At 39.0% G+C, this 19448-nt stretch overlaps 1 protein-coding gene and 1 non-coding gene across 2 annotated transcripts in view; one reads left to right on the forward strand and one right to left on the reverse strand.

Moving 5' to 3' along the window:
* Nucleotides 1-19448, forward strand: part of LOC140695451 (probable E3 ubiquitin-protein ligase MID2) — a gene marked incomplete at its 3' end in the record, with an annotated part of 60218 nt that overhangs the window by 22036 nt on the left and 18734 nt on the right. The window contains exon 3 of the mRNA XM_072958187.1: nt 2839-2934. Coding sequence (XP_072814288.1) covers nt 2839-2934 — 96 coding nt within the window. The remainder of the gene's footprint in view (nt 1-2838; nt 2935-19448) is intronic.
* Nucleotides 4035-4108, reverse strand: TRNAC-ACA (transfer RNA cysteine (anticodon ACA)). The gene has a single exon. It is a non-coding gene; the product is annotated as a tRNA-Cys (tRNA).

Here is a 19448-nt window from a genome sequence, read left to right on the forward strand (position 1 = left end):
GCAACAGGTTGCATGCACTTGTTAGAAAACATTCTCCCCATGGAATCTCATGTTTGAAAGGAAATGCATTACAGTTTGAAACACAAATTTCTAATATTGTATCTGCTCTGAGTATTTATAATCTACATTATATTTGCCTAATATGTCAATAGAGTCATTTGTGATGCATAAAATCTCCATTGATCTAGGAATCTGGACCACTCTGCTGGAGGAAATCACAAACTGATTGGGTCCATTACCCACGCCCACTCTTTAATTTGAGCCGGACCTTTTCATCAAACTACAGCTCCATCATATTCACCTTACGGCCAAATTTTTGAAGAGTCCAGACTTGTAGTCTCCACATTGTCGCTATTGACATACTCACTAACCCTGTACAGTTTGGCATTTGCTTCCAAAACTCTACTGAAATTCCTTTTTCAAAGGTCACTGGTGACCTCTAATGACCAAATCTAGCTGCCTTTTATCAGGCCTCGTCTTTCTTGCACTTTCTGCATGTTTGACAGTGACATATCCTTTCTTGAAACACGTTTCTCTGGATTATCCTCTTAGCTTGGCCTAGATCTGCATTACCAACTGTTCTGCATATTGCAGCCTCCTCCTAACCAGTGCCCGTGCCCCCAGGCTCTCCTGTTTCAGTCTGCCCCACTTATTGCTGGTAGGTTGATCTCATAAACGCAGACCTGCTTATGTCATTATCTTGCTCAAAATCCTTTGGTACGTCCCCACTGCTTTAAAAAGTATGGACAAACTCTCCTCACCTAAGCATTCAAGACCTTCACAAAGGAGCCTCGATCTCCATTTCCAGCCTTGTGCCCCACTCCTCTCTTGTACCCTCTGTTCTAGCCAAACTCAACTTCTGTTTCCTGAACCTGTCCTGTACTTTATTCCCTTTTACTTTTGCTCATGCTATTCCTTGTGCCTGGAACACCATGCCTGCCTCCATCTCTGTTAAAATCCTACTTATTCGTCAAAACCCATCTTCAAGACCCATCCCATCCTTTTTATCTCTGAAGTCAAACACCTTGAATAGAGTAGGTGCTCAATACTTTCTGTATTAAATACAAGAGAAATACCTTTTGTATTAAATCTCTGAACTGCCATTTCTTTTTTTTTTAACTCTGACATCTATTTAGCTTAGAACTCATATCCAAATCAACAGTTGTGGCCCTTCATTTTTCCTTTTTCTCTCCCTTTGTCCTTGTTAAGGAGAAGGCCACAGATTGAGATAGTCATGAAGTTAAAGAAAGCTAGGGAAGACAGAGTGCCCAAGCCAAAAAAAAATTGAATAAATGGTAAAAAATCACTCCCATGGGAATAAAGCCAAAGAAACCAAGAGAGATCTGGCAAGAAGGGAAGTAGAGATTAAGCTGATTCTCATAATCCGGATTGAGAACAAGTGAGATCAGACTGCTTGTCCTGGAAATACATATATCCATGGGAATACATCTCTGAGATAGATGCATGGGACAGTGCCAAGGATACTAAGGGGCTGCAGCTACTAAGCAGAGACAGGGCCAAGTATGCGAGTCGTTTCCCCTCCCCCATTACCCTTTCCCCCCTCCCCCCGCCAAAAACATGAACTTTGAACAACTACAAACCATAGGAACCATGGAGACAGCAATGAACACGATCAAGGGAAGGAATTCTAGCAGAATAAGGGCCAGGAAGTTGGGGTATTACATTTAGAACAGACTTTGTGGGGACATAGGGAATGATGAGTGAGAAAGGAGTGGGTATTGGAGCAGGTCCTGGAAAAGAAGCAGCCACCAGAGCTGAAGACTTGCGAATGGGGAGGAATAAAAAAAGCCCACTATCAATCTAAAGTGAATAACATTCTATTTTTTTTTCATATGAGGACTGGAAGAGAGTAGCTTGCTCAACTGAAAATATGTTGAGGTTTTAGTACTGTTGTCAATATGTTATAATAAACAGATTTGCAAAGCGTTTCTAATGTTCTAATGTTTACTAAAAGGATCTGTGTACCAGAAAACAATGGTAAGCAATGGATGTCCTGTCTTGATACAGCCAGGCTTTGCGTTTGAGTCTGGCATTTCCACAGGCTATTCCTTAATTCGAAAAAGGGAAGCTGTAGATATAATGCTGGATTTTGATGAAGTACACACTTAAAATGCCATCTTTTTTTTTTCCTGAAGGAACCTATTGATAAGTATAAAGTATTCTCAACAAAGACGAAAAAAAATCGTGGACTACTGGGGCAAAGCTGCAGCTGAGGACTAGAGACCTGGGTTCCAGTCCTAGCTTTGCTGCATGCTAATTGTATATCTGTGCAAAACACTTTACCCTCACTGTGCAGCTCAGTTCTCTCATCTGTAAAATGCTGACATCTCCTACTTCATGGGCTGTCATGATTATTAAATGATACATATATATGAAATTGCCTAGCATAGTGTCTGGCAAGCAGTAGTTGTTCAATAAATTATAGTTTTCTTAGCCTACTCATCTGTGAAAGGGAGAATAAAATCTGTTCTCCCTATGTCACAGGATTACTGTTGGGGAAAAATGATATATTGACTATGAACTACTTTAAAAAGTTTTAAAATATACAGAACATAAAGTTGCTTTAATATCATTAAATTCCTACATCCACAAAGTCATGAATGTCATCTTTTCCCCAATAATAAGAGTCTGGAGCAAATGTACAGCATTGTTAATTAGCACCCGGAATAGTGCTGGGCCCAGACTCAGTGAATCTTTGAAATATTTGTTGACTGACTGACTAATCTCCACGTGGTATTGGTTCTCATACTCATTAAATGTTTCTTCTTTTTACCCCTTTTCCCGGTTTCCCTCTGGCTTCACACTCTGCAATGGCAGCAAACTCTGGAGATGAACCTTACCAACCTGGTCAAACGCAACAGCGAACTAGAAAATCAAATGGCTAAACTAATACAGATCTGCCAGCAGGTTGAGGTATGTAACAGAAACATTTGTCATTCTTTCAAAGGACCTGGATCAGGCGATCCTTTTGAGGGGAACTTGAGTGTTGTCAGAGTGTAGCTTGGCCATTTGGAGTGAAAGGCTGAATGATAGTTCTAGAAAGTCTCATTCCTTTAGGATGCTTGTCCAAGAAAAGTGGCAGATAGCTGTTGTTTTAAAATAATAAGAAGAAATGCTATTGTTTAAAAAATATTTTCATATTGTTTTTTAAAAAATATGGTGGTAGTGGGTTGGTGAGACAACAGTCCAAGGGGCAAGCCCTTCTCCTTTTCCAGTAGCAGGTAGTATGAGAACCCAACATGAAGTGTGTTTCTTCCTTCATCAGATTGGACATCATAGCTCCTTAAAGAGATTACTGGAGAATAAGGGAAGTAGGGAATCCTGGGTCCTCGGGGTAGGCTGAGGTTTGTTCAAGCAATATTGTTTCTGTAAAAATATCAGAACTGCTTCCCCCTTCCAAGCCTTTCCCCTCTTCTTCCCCATGCACCTTACCTAGTCCTCACTCATCACCTTACCACTTATTCTTGTCATCCACAAATGACATCTATGTTAAAGTTGTCTGTGAATTATCAAGTGTTATACAAGTTAAAAGGTTTTCGAAATATGGTATCTTCATCAAATCTCAGAATAGAGCTTACAGGAGGAGTCAGCCTCTTCATAAGTGGATGTAATGAAAGAAAGATATTATTTCTGTCTCTCAAGAGCTTGAAACTTCAGCCATAGCATTTGGTTTTATGTTGATTTTATTGAAGAGGCAATGGTAGGGTTTAAAGTATAAACAGAATCAGGTGAAACATTATAGGACCCCTCATGGGTAGTGGTTAGGTAAAAGTATTTCTTAAGTTTATTTACAGCCTGGTAGTCTAGTTCTAATCTTGCTTGTGTGATTAAAAAGGTAATGGTTCAAGTTTATTTTATTTTAAGCAATAAAATAATTTGTTAAGATCTCATCTCTTAATCCTCTCCTGGTGATTCCTATTTAAAAGAATGTGCAGAATCTTCTTATAAGGCAAAGAATCTTCTTTTTTTTGGTGGGGGGAGGTAATTAGGTTTACTTAATTATTTATTCTTGGAGGAAGTACTGGGGATTGAACCCAGGACCTCATGCATTGTAAGCATGCATTCTACCACTTGAGCTATACTATCCCCCAGAGACTCTTCTTATATGAGTAACCATTCCTGATGGTTTGGATTTATTAAAGTGTTGGACTTCTTAAAGTAGATTGTATTTATACGACAAGCATACCATAGCAATTTAATTACTCCATTTGTGGAAGAGAGTGGTGCTCTATGTAGGGTCCACAGGATACCAGTTAAACCCAGGTGTGAGAGTATGGGATGGGTTAGGGAATTTAGGAAGAAGCATATGGAATGGAAAGAATGAACACTGGAATGTAAGTTGGAAAAATAGGTTCTAAACTTGACTCTGTCATTAACTGGTAGTATAAACTTGAATAAGTCATTTAGCCTCTTGACTTCAGTGTCCTTACCTATAAAATGACGGATTGAACTGAATGCATGACTTTCAGTGTGTCTTCCAGATTTCTCAAGTCATGATTCTGTGAACGGTTGCTTTCTTTATTCTTCTCTTTTTCTCTTTGGCCTCATCTTTTCCAAGAGGGGTGAAAAAAAACAGCAGGCATTTTAGAGTGATTTTCAGCTAATCAGAATCCCTTTATGTTCCACTCTATCAAAGCTTCTGATTATGCTGTTAGATTACAGTATAAGAAACCCACACTGTTGAAGAGACAAGGAAGTATTGTGAGCAGGAGACAAGATAAGGAATCCCTTGGTTTAGAATTTGCATGATTGAGGGTCGGGTAACAGCTCATAATGAATAAAACGTGGTTAGAAATTATAATCATCACCTTACTCATTCTCCACAAAAAGCAGTCAATTAGCAAAGTAAGCAGTTTATTTTCATTGCTTATTTACTTTAGAACCTAACATCCTATCATCCCATCCCTGGGAAGCTTATCACTTGGGCCAGTCTCACGCAAACATAGCCCTTTTCCAACCTTTCTCAGTCCATTGCACCAATCAAACCTTTATATTCAGGGTCCTACTCTTTTCAAGTGGCAAGGAGCTAGTCTCATAAAACAATGCATCATTGTGTTAATAGAGGAGTACTGATTCTGGCCCTTTAGGTAACAGGCTATGTTTTCACAGTGCCTTTCTGAGGTTAATATTCCTGCTTGAGCCTTTAGGAGGTGACATTCGTGCTGGCAAATGTAAGCAAAGTGGGTAAGAAGAGCAGCCCCATGACAAGCAGTGAAGAAGGAGTTTAAGAGGCTCCCTTAGGGATGCTTATTAAATCCATCGGCCACTGTCTGCTCTGGCACACAAAAGGTCACCTTTTGTTAATACTTACTTATGCATAGCACTGTACCAGGTATAAAGAAAATGGCCTAGACACAGTATTTACCCTTGGGTGGTTACATGCTATACAAGTCCACCCTGATGGGGATACACATGTGCAGGAAATATAGACAATGGCATAAAAATGTTAACTGAGAATTGGGGAAGAATCTTGAGATAATGCTTTACATGTCAAGGATGAGACTGTATTTTGGGAGTTAATGCCATCATCTATTAAGTTTAGGATTCTATCTCTGACAGGGGCCCTACAGGGTGGTTTATGGAAGACCATGGCTGTGCTCTATGACATCATCCCTTCTGAAGGGTTAGGGATGTGCCCTAAAGTTCCCCATAATAATAGGGTGAATCCAGGGTACTTATTATGCTCACTCAGCACAGAGCCTGTGTGTCCAGAAGACTTCAGGACAAGCCCCAGGATTAGAAATGCAGTTAAAGATGGGATTTGAGACTTCATAAATGCTTCTAAATACTTTGTAAAATGAAATAAATAGTAGGATACTGTCTGCCATGAGAGCCAGACAGTGAAGGGTGATTTGAATTTTTTTCATTTTATCTGATCCAGATTTGTCTATCAGGAATGAGTATATTCACAGCGTAAACCAGGCATTTCATGTCGGGCGGGGGTGGCGGATCCCAGCTAAGGCACTTCTGAGAAAACTGGAATAGGCTATTTTCCTGCCAAACCTGTTCCCCTTCCTGATTGTCTGCAAATGTTTTTGTCACAGATTGACTTTTCATAAAAGAGCCATAAATACTGCCTCCCTCTCCTGGTTCTCTCTCCCTGTTCTCTGTTCTCCTTAGAAAGTAAACAAAGCTACAGTCTTCCTTTTATTACAGAAACAGAGATTAGGATCACCACAGATTTGTTAGCTGAATTCTTTGGTAACGCAGCCTGTTAGAGCTGCTGCCCAGCTTTCAGGATTCAGTGGATAGGCAGTTGGAAAATATTTTCCGTTGGGGCTGGCGAACATGGGAATGAAGGAGAGGCAGACCCAAGACTCCTTTAATCTGGTTAAGGAAGGGCATGCTCTGACCTTGCTCCTCTGGCCACTTGATCTCTATATATAGTTCTTTGTCCTGCATCATCAGGCATCCTTTGTTTACATTTCCGAAGGAAATCTCTGTTTAACGCATAGCCAAGGGAAAATGTATACCAACAGATGAGTATTTCCTCTGGGCTTCCAAGAGGTTTTGTGAATAAATAAGCATTCCTGAAAATACTGAGGGGAAGAAAAATGGTTAAATACTTAGTAATCAGTCAGTCAACAACATTTCTTAAGCAAACACTGTGTACTTAGTGTGATAGGTCATTTGGGGGCTACAAAAGAAACATGCATTGTTGATGGCCTCCAGGAACTTTTAGTCTAGCTAGGGCCAACCCAGTATCTAGTGAGAAAGGGGAGTATTTAGAAAGCAGTGTGCAGTTCAAGGAGCACAAGTGAATGTAGTGTAGCCCCTCTGTGTCTACTTATTTCGTTTTATCATTAACTTTTAGGGCACGGAGCGTATTACAGCACTTTCCTGGGTATTTTGGGTGCCATCTGTTTTCCTCTGCTCCAGAACTGCTGCAGGACAATGGGTTAGTCCACCCCAGAAGCTCCTTGGGCAGACTGATTTCCTTCTGGCTCTTCTCAAGCCTTTTAAGGAGCTCGGTGGTACGGCTCCTTAGCATTAAGAGAAAGAAGAAAGGAGATGAGCTAAAGAGAGGGAAGGCTTCCCTTAGTTTGGGGAACTTCAGCTTTCTGTCTTGCCACCAGGCTTTAGCTCCAATAGCTTTCAGAAGTGTTTCTCTTAAAGTTCAAACTGGAGGTGGCTTGATGTTCTCCCCTTTCTGCTCCTGTTGCTCACTGAAATGGTATTTGGTTTGGGAAGAGCGAGAATTGATCTCTGACTGCTTCTCCAAGCATAAAAATAGGCGTTTTAACAGAAATTAGTTTAAAAAAACACTACTATGGATCATTTCAGCAGATGATCCTGAAGTGTTTTAGAATGGTCAAGCTAGAAGAAATAATAGAATCTAAATCATTAAAGCACAAATAAGTTTGTTGGCAGACTCTTCTACAAGCACTGAGGACATGATAAAATGAAAGGGTGATTAGAGAGAAGTAAGTGTAATAAGGGAAAATTAAATGGAGAAAATTCATTTTAGCCAAATGTTGAAGGAGGGAAAATAAATTCTTCCCTCTGCTGGGACAGAGAACAGAGGTATTAATGGAGGTGGAAATGAGCAAATTGTATGGGCAAAGTGGTATACTACGCACAGAATATATACTGGGTATATAAAGATAAATAGGAAATGGTCCTTGCCCTCAAGGAACTTACCTGACAGGTAAAATGTCAAATATAATGTCAAATGATGATTACTGTAATGCAGATAAGTGCAAAATGACAAGCTAGCATAGATAAAGAAACACCTATGTCTGCCTCAGGGACTTAGGCAAAACTGCAGAATGGAATTAAAAATCAAGTTATCTTGAAATAAGAGTAGAATTTTGCCAACACAAATGAGGAAAGGGAGTGAAGGGGACCACATGCGAGAACACAGAAGGGTAAACAGCGTAGAGGTGTTCAGGGAACCACCAGAAGTTTGGTTCAGCCACAATGGGAGATGTGAGAATCGTTGCGAGAGGTGAGTATGGAGAAGTAGCTAGGGCCTAGATAATGAAGGGCCTTGTGTGCCACACATGGGTGTTTGGGCTTTATCCTGAAGACTCTGGGGACTCATGGAAGGATTTAAAGCAAGCGAATAACTGGATAGGATCTTCATTTCAGGATTGCTCTGGTTGTAATATGCAGGATGGAGCAAGGGTCAAAGGTCAAAACTGAAGGCAAAGAGACCAGTTAGGTGGCTTTTACTGATCCAGAAAGAGACGAAGGTCCAACCTAAGGCAGTAACTGTAGTGTTGGGTTGGGGCGAATGGGGTGGTAGGATAAATTCAAAACATACTTGTAGGCAGTGGAATCAGCATTATTGGTGATCAGTTAGATGCAGTGGGTGCAGGGGTAAGAGAATAGTAGGAGGAGCCATAGATTTCTGGCTTGGGTAACTGAATGGATGCGTTGCTTTTAACTAAGTTAGGAAATACAGACGGAGTTCTTTTTAGACATGTGAGATTTGTTGTCCTGGGGGTAAGAGAGTCAAGTAAGAAATCCCTAGCAGACAACTGGCTGGATCTGGAGGTCAGGAGCTAAGATGTAGGAAAGGGATATAAAAACCTGGGAATCATCTAAGTAGCACTTAAAGCCATGGAGAATGTGTAGAATGAGAGGAAAGCCTAGGGCACCTCAGTCCAATTGTTTGTCAGTCGGAATACAACAAACTGACTTTCCAAAAATAAATAGAAAGACTGTGGAGCTTTTTATGAGATTACTGAGGGATGGCGTGTATTTAAAAAATTAAATATCAGAAGTAAATTATTCATTTGTGGGAATGATCAACATTTTAGATATTACCTCTCTAAAGACTATAACAGTAAGTAACACTTAGTGATTTCCTATGTTGAAGTAAGCACTTTATATGTGTCAACTCATTTAATCCTCACAGCAGCTCTATGAGGTAAATATTGTTATTATTCTTGCTGTACAGATAAAGATACTGAGAGGTTGAAGTGATTTGTCAAGGTCATACTACTAGTAGGTAACAGGGTGGAGATTTGAGTCCAGGCACTTTAGCTCCAGAGCCTCTGCTCCTAACCACTCCATTATACTCCCTTTTGCAAGGCCAAGGTATACACCACTTGGACGTCTGTTGTTCATCACCACTGGTTCCTGACTCATTGTGAGGATGACTTGTAGTGAGTAATGGGAATGAGATATGGATGTCAATTCTGGAGGAAAGCAAAAGAGAAACAAAGAGAAGAAGGGAGGAGGAAAATCAACAAAACAGAGGCTCAGAATAGCCAAGGAAGAGAGGCCTTCAAGGTGTGGTAGTTTTGATAGAGTCCGTTGGAGCAGTGACATTACACAGGGAGATATCATTCGTACTGGAAACAGAAGGTTCAGTGGAAAGGTGAGACCAGAAGATAGATTCAGAGAGGTTAAAGAGAAAGTAGGTTACAGAGTGGTAGTTATTATCCTTTTGAAGTGCAAAGCTATCAGATTCACAAATGCTCGTACAATACTCTAGTTGTTTATTCTGTTACTGGGTAGCTAACAATAGGAGTCACTAGATCCACTGACTCTGACCACACACACTTCATTTCCCATCCTGACTTGGCTTCCAGCTGCCTTTCCCACCTGCCCAGGTCCAAGCCTCAGTTTCTACAACTCACTCCTCCTAGAAAGAATGTAGGTTCTGGGATGCAATGTGATGTGGTAGCTCTGGAGTTGGGCATGCTAGCTGTGTAACCTTGGGCACATAACTTCTCTGAGCCTCAGTTTTGTCATCTATGAAACTTAGACTAATCATATTTTGAAGGGAAAGGTAGTAAATGTAAAATACTTGCTACTGTAACTGGCAGATAGTCAAGGCTCAATAAATGGTCGTAGCAGTAGCAGTAGTAGTTGTAGTGATAGCAGTAGGAGTAATTGTAGGCGCAGTCATTAGGATTAGTAGTACTAGTAGTATTTCTGGGCACCACACCTTTGCCAGAGATTCCTGGCCCTGACCTCAGGACTTCTGGAGGATTATCATTATTTCTGAGGGTGGGGAAGATAGCCATTCCCCAATGTTCCCACAAGAACTAGAATTTTCCTGGGGAAGGGGACATGGTAATGAAATTGTAGCACTAAAAATGTTAGAAATCTCAGCCACATGGCCCTATTTAATCACCCACCAATAACTATGCAAGGGTGGTACACTAAAAAGGGTTATTATGCTCAATAAGCAGCCAGTTCTCAGTTACTGAATTAAACAAATTTTATTTAGTATGGAAAGTTCACTGCCCTTCTGCAAGAATATCTAATGGGTTCTTTAAGTTGATACTTAAGTAAACTTGCTTATTATCCTATCCAAATTCCTCTTGATTACTGCCCCTAAGCAAAGGCAAAAAAAGTTTTGGGGAGGGACAGATGCTTTCATCTCTAGTGGTTTTAAAAACAGAGTTTGGAGGAGTTTTTAATTGAAATGTAATTGACATACAATACTATGTTAGTTCCATATGTACAACATAGTGATTTGATATTTATTTGGGATTTTAAAATGTTTATTAGCCAAAATGTTCTGTGAGTGTTTTTGTGGGAGATGGAAGAGCAAGAGGAGCAGACTTAATGTTAAGGTCCTGAGGAGGATTTGGCCTTAACAGTGCCTCGTGAGAATGAAATAGCTATTTTGAAACCAATGTGGAATTATAGGTGGAGAAAATGGTTTTCATGAACAATGGAAAATAAGTACACAGTGACCTAGTCAGTCTATTCATTTATACTGCTAAAACGACTGATTCAGACTATTATATTCAGTCCCATTAAGTAAATGGCAATTGATATTTAGTACAGATGAAAACCCTAAACCAACTATGCAATCTGAAATGTGGGCATAGCCTATTTTTATACTAGAAAAGAAAATGCTTTTATAATTTTTAGACACCTAATGTGCTCAATTCTTTTTCAAAAATACTTTGTGACAATTCTTGATATATTCCAGAGAAGTAAAATGTTTGAGGGCGTTAAAAGTTGCATGTGAAACATTTGGAGGGGTACGAACGCATGACAGGATTGTAAGGATAAAATGAGTTGGGATTGACGTTGTTTTCCCTCCCCTCCTCCCCCACATCTATAGGGCGTGTAAGCTTTTCGGTGGGGTCATGTTTTCATAGTCAAAGCTGTTCATATAGGCATGTACTCTCATTCTGTTCTTGCACTTCCTTTCGTGCAGTGAAGCTCATTTTATAGCCCCATTTCCCATCTGCTGCCTTCTTGCTCCAGTTCCCATTTCTTAGTGTTCAAATTCCAGATTATTCACTAAGTGACCAGAACACTTGCCTAATTTTGGACCCTTCTGGCTTGCTCCACTCTTTGCACAATCTGCCCAAGTTCCCCATTTCCAATGTGCTCTTGGAAAGTTGGTGGAATTCTAACAATTCAAGTTAAAGCCCTACCAAGCCTACCCTGTACCTTTAAATGTTTCCAGTTCCACGCCAACTTCCAACTTCACTTGCCATCAACCCAACCAGAATACCAAAGAAATGAAACAAAACAAAAACCAAAGAAACCCTAAAACTAAAACAACCACCACCACTATAACAGACATGCACACAGCCCTTGAAATGCCCTTTCTGTCTCTGCCTGTCCAGAAGTGTCTAGCTGTGTGATATGGTAAGCAGGGACTGGGACTTGAGAGAGTCACATTTGAACCATATGTGCGGGTTTTGTGCGAGAGGCATTCTTGTTTCTAATCGCAATGTTTATGACAACCCTATGATAATGCTGGTGACATCCCCGTTTTACAAATGAGGAACCTGAGAGTGAGAGAAATTAGATGACTTGCTCAAGGTCACACGTAGAGTAAGCTTGGGCTCAGTCCTGCATCTCTCCAACTGCAAAGTCCATGTTCTTTCCACAGCACTATGCAGCCTACTGAAGACACTATTTGTTTACTTGCCGTGGATTCATTTGTGTTTAGATAGAAAGGAGCTGGCTTAGGATGCCCACTGATGCTCTCCCTCACTAAACAGCTCCAGAAGAATAGATGATTTATTTGGGAGCTGGGCATTCCTGACTCCATGGTAAGGGTCTTATGTACCTATATTTGGCAGCTCTCTGCCCCAACAGCCCTTCGTAGGGATAGGAAGCAGAGGGAGGATGACCGCTAGAGTCGGCAGAAGGAAGCAGTGGCACCCACTGTTAAGGCACGCACTCACTCAGATTATTTTTGTGCCAAGAGACCCAAGTGAGGGGTGAAAATACAGTGGTGAGCTCCAGGTATGGATACTGACTCCATTCATACAGTCAGTTTACTGTGGGCCCTGCACTTCCTTCCTGAGACTGCCTAGGACATGACTGTGCTGCAAGGTAAAAGTTGTCTCCATGCAGATGCAGGTTTTCTTAACCATTACAAAAGAGTTTGGCAGTAAAGATTTACTCTCAGAAGTGTACTTAAGGTTGTCACACTTAGGCTATAAATAATAAATGTAATACCACAATGACTCCAAATATATAGATTTCCTCAGAAAAAGAATGCATACATTGTTACTATTTTTTAAAGTTCAATTTATTTAAACTAAAAAATAAATTGAAATGGTTCAGCCATTTCTCCCACCCCCTATTCCCCACCTCTGGCAACCATGAATTTGTTCTTCAATCTATGAGCTTATCTTTTAATTAAAATGTATTTTAGATCACACATATAAGAGTGATCATACAGTGTTGGTCTTTCTCTCTCCGACTTATTTCACTTAGCATAATGCCCTCGAGGTCCATCTGTATTGTCATAAATAGCAAGATTTTATTCTTTTTATGGCTGAATACTATTCTGTTTTATATATATATAAAGATATATATTTAAGATATATATATCTCACAATTTCTTTATCAGTTCTTCCACTGATGAACATTTAGGTTGTTTCCATGTCTTCATGTCTTGGCTACTGTAAATAATGCTATAGTAGACAAGGGGGTGCATATATCTTTTTTAAAAATTGAAGTATAGTTGACTTACAATGTCTCAGGTGTACAGCAAAATGATTCAGTTATACATATGTATATTCTTTTTCAGATTCTTTTCCACTATAGGCTATTACAAGATATTGAATATAGTTCCCTATGCTATACAGTAGGTCCTTGTTGTTTCTCTATTTTGTATATAGTAGTGTGTATCTATTAATCCCAAATCCCAAATTTATCCCTCTTTCCCTTTTCCCTTTGGTAACCATAAGTTTGTTTTCTATGAATTTATTTCTGTTTTGTAGATAAGTTCATTTGTATCATTTTTTTAAGATTCCACATATAAGTAATATCATAAGATATTTGTCTTTCTCTGTCTGACTTCACTTAGTATGATAATCTCTAGGTCCACCCACGTTGCTGCACATGGTATTATTTTATTCATTTTTATGGCTGAGTAATATTCCATCACACACACACACACACACACACACACACACACACACACACACACACACACACACACATATACATACACCACATCTTCTTTATCCAGTCATCTTTTGATGGACATTTGGTTTGCTTCCATGTCTTGGCTATTGTAAATGGTGCTGGCTATGAACATTGGGGTGCATGTGTCTTTTTGAATTATAGTTTTCTCTGGATATGTGCCCAGGAGTGGGATTGCTGGATCATATGGTAACTCTATTTTTAGTTTTTTAAGTCACCTCCATACTGTTCTCCATAGTGGCAGCACCAATCTGCATTCCCACCAACAGTGTAGGAGGGTTGCATATATTTTTTGAATTAATGTTTTCATTTTCTTTGGGTAAACACACAGAAATGGAGTTGTTGGATCATATGGTAGTTCTATTTTTAAATTTTTTATTTTAGGAAACTCCACACTGTTTTCTATACTGGCTGCACCAATTTACATTCTCACCAACAGGGCACAGGGGTTCCCTTTTATACACATCCTCTCCAACACTTGTTATTTGTTGTCTTTTTGATGATAGCCATTCTGAGAGGTGTGAGGTGATATCTCATTGTGGTTTTGATTTGCGTTTCTCTGGTGACTAATGATGTAGAGCATCTTTTTGTGTACCTGTTGGCCATCTGTATGTCTTCCTTAGAAAAATATCTATTCAGATCTTCTGCAAATAGTTTTAATTGGATTACTTCTTTTCTTGCTATTGAGTTCTATGAGTTCTTTATATATTTTGGATATTACCCCTTATCAGAATTATTATTTGCAAATATTCTCTCCTATTCTGTAGGTTGCCTTTTAATTTTGTTGATGGTTTTCTTTGCTGTGCAGAAGCTTTTTAGTTCATGTAGTCCCATTTGGTTATGCTTGTTTTTGTTGCTTTTGCTTTTAGTGTCAGATTAAAAAAATCATTGATAAGACCTATGTCAAGGTGCTTATCGCCTATGTTTTCTTCTAGGAGTTTTATGGTTTTAGGTCTTATATTCAAATATTTAATCCATTTTGAGTTAAGTTTTGTGTATGGTGTGGTAGTGGTCCAGATACATTATTACTGTTAATGGTGGGCCCATTCCTTTGGTGGAATAAATATTGAGAAGTGCATGGAATCAGGTATTTACTACCCCCGGATAGAAAGAGAATTCCACACCTCAGCCCATGCTCACCACTTCCCCTCCTGCCTAAATCATTTCTCAAATCCAAGTTTACCCCACTCAGGCAGTTCTAGGAACTTACTCCTAAGACCTTTGTATGCATTAGCTGATTTAATCGTCACAAGAACTCTATGATAAGTACTATTATTATTCTCATTTTACAGATGGGGAAACTGAGGCATGGGGCAGGTAACTAATTTGTACAAAGTCACACAAGGAGTAAGTGGCAGAGTGAGGGTTTGCATCCATTTAGACTCCAGAGTCCATGCTCATAATCACTATGCTGTATTAAAAGTGAAGGGTAAAGCTAATCAGATCAATCAGCAGCTCTATGTGCAGTGCTTTGCAAGGTGCTGATTATTGTGCCTATGGCCTGGGGAAGAACAGACGGCTGTCTGTATAAGCAGTCTTGGCATGTTATGTGAATGTATGTCTGTGTGGGAAGGGTACCATGTGTATTTGGAGCAGTATTTGGGCATGCCTTTCTTTGTGGTAATAAGCTTTCTGTAGAGCATGTGTGTTAATGCCCTTGCACCTACTCCGCATTTCTCTATTTCATAGCTGGCTGCCTGACTGTTCCTCTGGTGTATATGTATGTGTGGAGGGGGTATATTGTAAAGAGGATATATGGGAAAGGAAGAATATATGTCTAGTGAGAGAATTAGTGTTTAAACTGGGTCATGAGGACTGCTTTGACCTGTGGGGTTTTTTTTCCCTCAAAGAGTTCTTTCCAAACCCTTGGAATTTTCACCATATGGGGGGAAGAAACTGGGAAACACTGGAGGAGGTTGCTTTTTGTTTCCTCTGATTGGAAACATTGTCTCTTGTGTTCAGAGCAGTTTTTCCCCCTTTTCTCCTCCAGATCCTAGGCCTGTTCCAGCTTCTCCTTAGTAACGTCAAAGGCACAAGACAATCATTGGCTTTGGAATAATTTCTAAACCAATAAAACTTTAGCCAAAAGATTACATTGTACCAAAGGGAGTCTGTGTCTCATAGAAGAACACAGATCCTCCTTTAGCTCCTCCACTCCCAATCTATATACAGCTAGTCCTACTGGCACACAATTGCAGGCTTATGAGTGCAGGAAGATGTCTTCTTAGAAACATCTCAGGTGGAGGGACAAGCAAGGGACATGAGGAGGAGGATTAGAGACGAGGGCGAGAGGACTAGGCAGGAAATGTTCACAATGGTGTATGGCGAGAAAGGATGTGAAAAAGAGGGGGAAACTATCACGAGATGCCAGTTTACTGTATAGTGCACACACAATAAAATTCTTGCCAAATTTGTGGTGTGTTCTAGCATCTGAAGAGATTGGAATCTTCTAGCCTTCCGGGCTATTCTGGGATTGATTGCCACCCAGTCATCAGCCAAGAAATTCAAACTATTTCAGGAGGATTCCACTGGCTTTCGAATGAAGAGGAATTTATATGATATTGGTAACATAGAGAGAACATTTTATTTAAGAAGTAAGAATCTGATCTCACAGATGAGTAGGCAAATTGCATGTTGTCTGCCTGCCAGGGAGTAGAAATAAACATCTTCTTGGTTTCACACTCCATTTCTGTCAAAAACAAGATATTGGCAGCAAACCATGTGAAGAAAAAAACCTCAAAAAACACTGACCTACAATGAGTACTGCCAAGCCCTATACTTAATGCTAACCTGCTGTACAGCTACTAACACAATGACACGTCATTAGCCCAGGAGGTGAAAGCAAATGTTGTTCCCAGGGTTTGGGTATTTATTGTTTATGGTCTTTAAAAAAAATACCCTTATAGAGAGTCAATAAAACTTCTGTCACTTTTTCCTTTGTGAACCTTTATCTAAAGTTATTTATTAAACTCTACTGTGTGCTTAACATTGTGCTAAGTACTACAGGGGACTACAGCAGGTATGTAAGTCACTATCCTTGCTTTCAAGGATGTTATAGTCTGGTAAGGGTGACAAGAACTAACAGTATGAAGCAATTGTAAGCAATACAAAATAAAATAATTGACTGCTTAATTGTGTGAAACCAACAATAAACGTAGGAGTGCAGAGGAGAGGGAAATCAAAGCTGGCTAACCTTATCATCACTCTCATCAATAGCTAACATTTATTGACATTTAACATATGCCAGGTATTATGCTAAATGCTTTACATGTATTATCTCACTTAATCTTCTCAACTACCTCTGAGATAAGCATTATTATTATCCCCCAAAGATGAAGAAACTCAGATAACTAAGTGACTTATCCAAGGGGATTGATGAGACATGAGACTTAGAAAGGCAAGGAGGAAACTGATCACAAAGGACCTAAGAGCTATGTTAAGAAGTTTGTAATTCATCCCAAGGTCAGAGAGAAGCCAGCTGAAATTTAGAAGGAAGCTGTTTTAAGCATGGGAGTAGTGCGTTTTTTAAAAAGTTCTGCTGCGTGGCTGCTGGATTAAGAACATGTTTTGTATTGGAAAGATAGAAGATGAGAGACAGAAGGACTAGTTAGGTGACTGTTGTAGCACAGTGCCAGGCATATAGTAGGCACTTAATCCTATTTGTTGAATGGATGGATAGATTAATTTAAGGAACAGATTCTAGTGGACAGAACTAGTGAAGTAAGAATAAAGGATAGAAAGGGATAGATTTGAATTATATTTAGGAAGTAAAATATATGGGATTTAATGACTAATTGGATGTGGGAGATGAGAAAGAGAAGCTAAGAACAGTGCCCAAGATTTCTGAGGGACTGGTGGTGCCATTCATTCATTTAGGGAATATTAGAGAGGAATCAGATTTAATGGAAAAGGTGGGAGACAAGGATAATTTCAGTTTTGGAAACAGTGGTTTTGTGATTATACAAATTAAAATGTTCAGTAAGCAATTAGCTATATGGGTCTTAATTTCAGGAAGAGGGATTTAGGATGGAGATAAAGATAAGTGAGGCAAATTGGGATCTTTTCGTGGTGACAGAATTTTGCAAAATTGGATTGTGGTAATGGTTGCACAATTCTATAAATTAATAAAAATTATTGAATTCTCTAGCAGCACTATTTACAATAGCCAAAACATAGAATCAACCTGTGTCCATCAACAGAAGAACAGATAAAGGAAATGTGGTGCACGCACGCACGCACGTACACACACACACACACACACACACACACACACACACACACAATGGAATACTACTCAACCATAAAAAAGAATGAAATATTGCCATTTGCAGCAACATAGGTGGACCTAGAGAATATCATACTAAGTGAAGTAAGTCAAAAAGAAATATTATATGATGTCACTTAACATGTAGAATCTAAAAAATAATACAAATTAATCTGTATACAAAACAGAAACAGACTCATAGACATAGAAACTTATAGTTACCAAAGGGGAAAGGGAGGAGAGGGAGGGATAAATTAGGGTTTTGAGATTAACAGATACACACTACTATATAGAAAATAGATAGGCCCCAAGAATTTACTGTATTACCCAGGGAACAATATTCAATATTTTGTAATAACCTATAATGGAAAATAATCTGAAAAAATAAATATATAAAACTGAAAAAAATCATTGAATTCTCCACTTAAAATAGATAAATTTTATGGTATGTAAATTATATCTCAATAAAGCTATTTAAAAAAAAAGATAAGCAAGGCATTGGCGTGTAGGTGGTATTGAGGCCTTAGAAATGGATGAGATCATATAAGACTGAGGGTGATAGAATTCTTGAAATACTGGCATTTAAGATCCAGGCAAAGAAGTTGGAGTGATCAGAAGGAAAACTAGGAGAATTAATGTCATGTAAATCAAGGGAAGAGAGTATTTCCAGAAGAAGTAAATGATTTTCTTTTAACAATAGGAGAGACTTAAGTATCTATAAATGCTCATGGAAAGGAGCTAGTTGACAGGAAGAGGTTGAATGAAGAAGAAAGGAAGATTGATCAAGTGAGGACCCCAAGAGGGCAGGAGAGGATGGAATGCAGAGCACAGGCAGAGGGATGAACTTTCTAGAGGAAGAGAGATGACACTTTTTTTGTAATGCTAGAGGAGGGAAGGATAGTTGAGGATGCAGGTATGTTTCTTTACTGGTTTGCTATGAGAATTTGAGGGAATTCTCTAAGATGAGTTCTGTTTTCTTTGTGAGGAAGGAAGTAAAATCATTTGCTATGATTTCACTATGAGTGAGTAGGGAAGTGGTGAGCTTTGAGGACTGTAGAGATTTGAATTAGCTACTGTGCAGAGGTGGAGAGAGATGTTAAGAGAATCCTACTAATATAGGATTAGTAGGAAACGTTGAGAACCTGCTTGAAGCCAGACACCACGAATTTAAAGGGGACTCCGTCTATGCTTGTGTGATCAGCATATAGGTTACACTTAAAACCTCCAGAACTAATATGTTGGTTAGGTGAGAGAGGAGGGATAAATTAGGAGTATGGGATTAACAGATACATACTACCATATATAAAATAAATAAACAGCAAGGATTTGATGTGTAACACAGGGAAATATGTTTAATATCTTGCAATAACCTATAATGGAAAAGAATCAGAAAAAATATATACACATATACATATATATATACATACATATATATGTATAACTGAATCTCTTCACTGTATATCTGAAACTAACACAATATTGTAAATCAACTATACTTCAATAAAAAATGTTGGTTAGATGAGAAGAAGAATGAAGATGTATATATATGTGACAGATGAAAGGTTAATATCACTATTATTGGGGATACCTAATACTGTTTTATGATATTAGTGATGTTAACATATGTTGTGATTTTTTTTCTGGTTTGTCATTTATTTTTCTTTTCCTATATGTCTTTTGGTTTTTCTGGCTTGTAAAGGAAAGTCTCCCCTCCTTAAGTGTTCTTTCATATTTTCAGTGATTTTCTTTTTTGTATTTTAAGTCTTAAAATACCTGGAATGTGTTTTAGGATATG

The sequence above is a fragment of the Vicugna pacos genome, unplaced genomic scaffold (genome assembly GCF_048564905.1).
Source record: "Vicugna pacos unplaced genomic scaffold, VicPac4 scaffold_209, whole genome shotgun sequence".
Lineage (NCBI taxonomy): Eukaryota > Metazoa > Chordata > Mammalia > Artiodactyla > Camelidae > Vicugna > Vicugna pacos.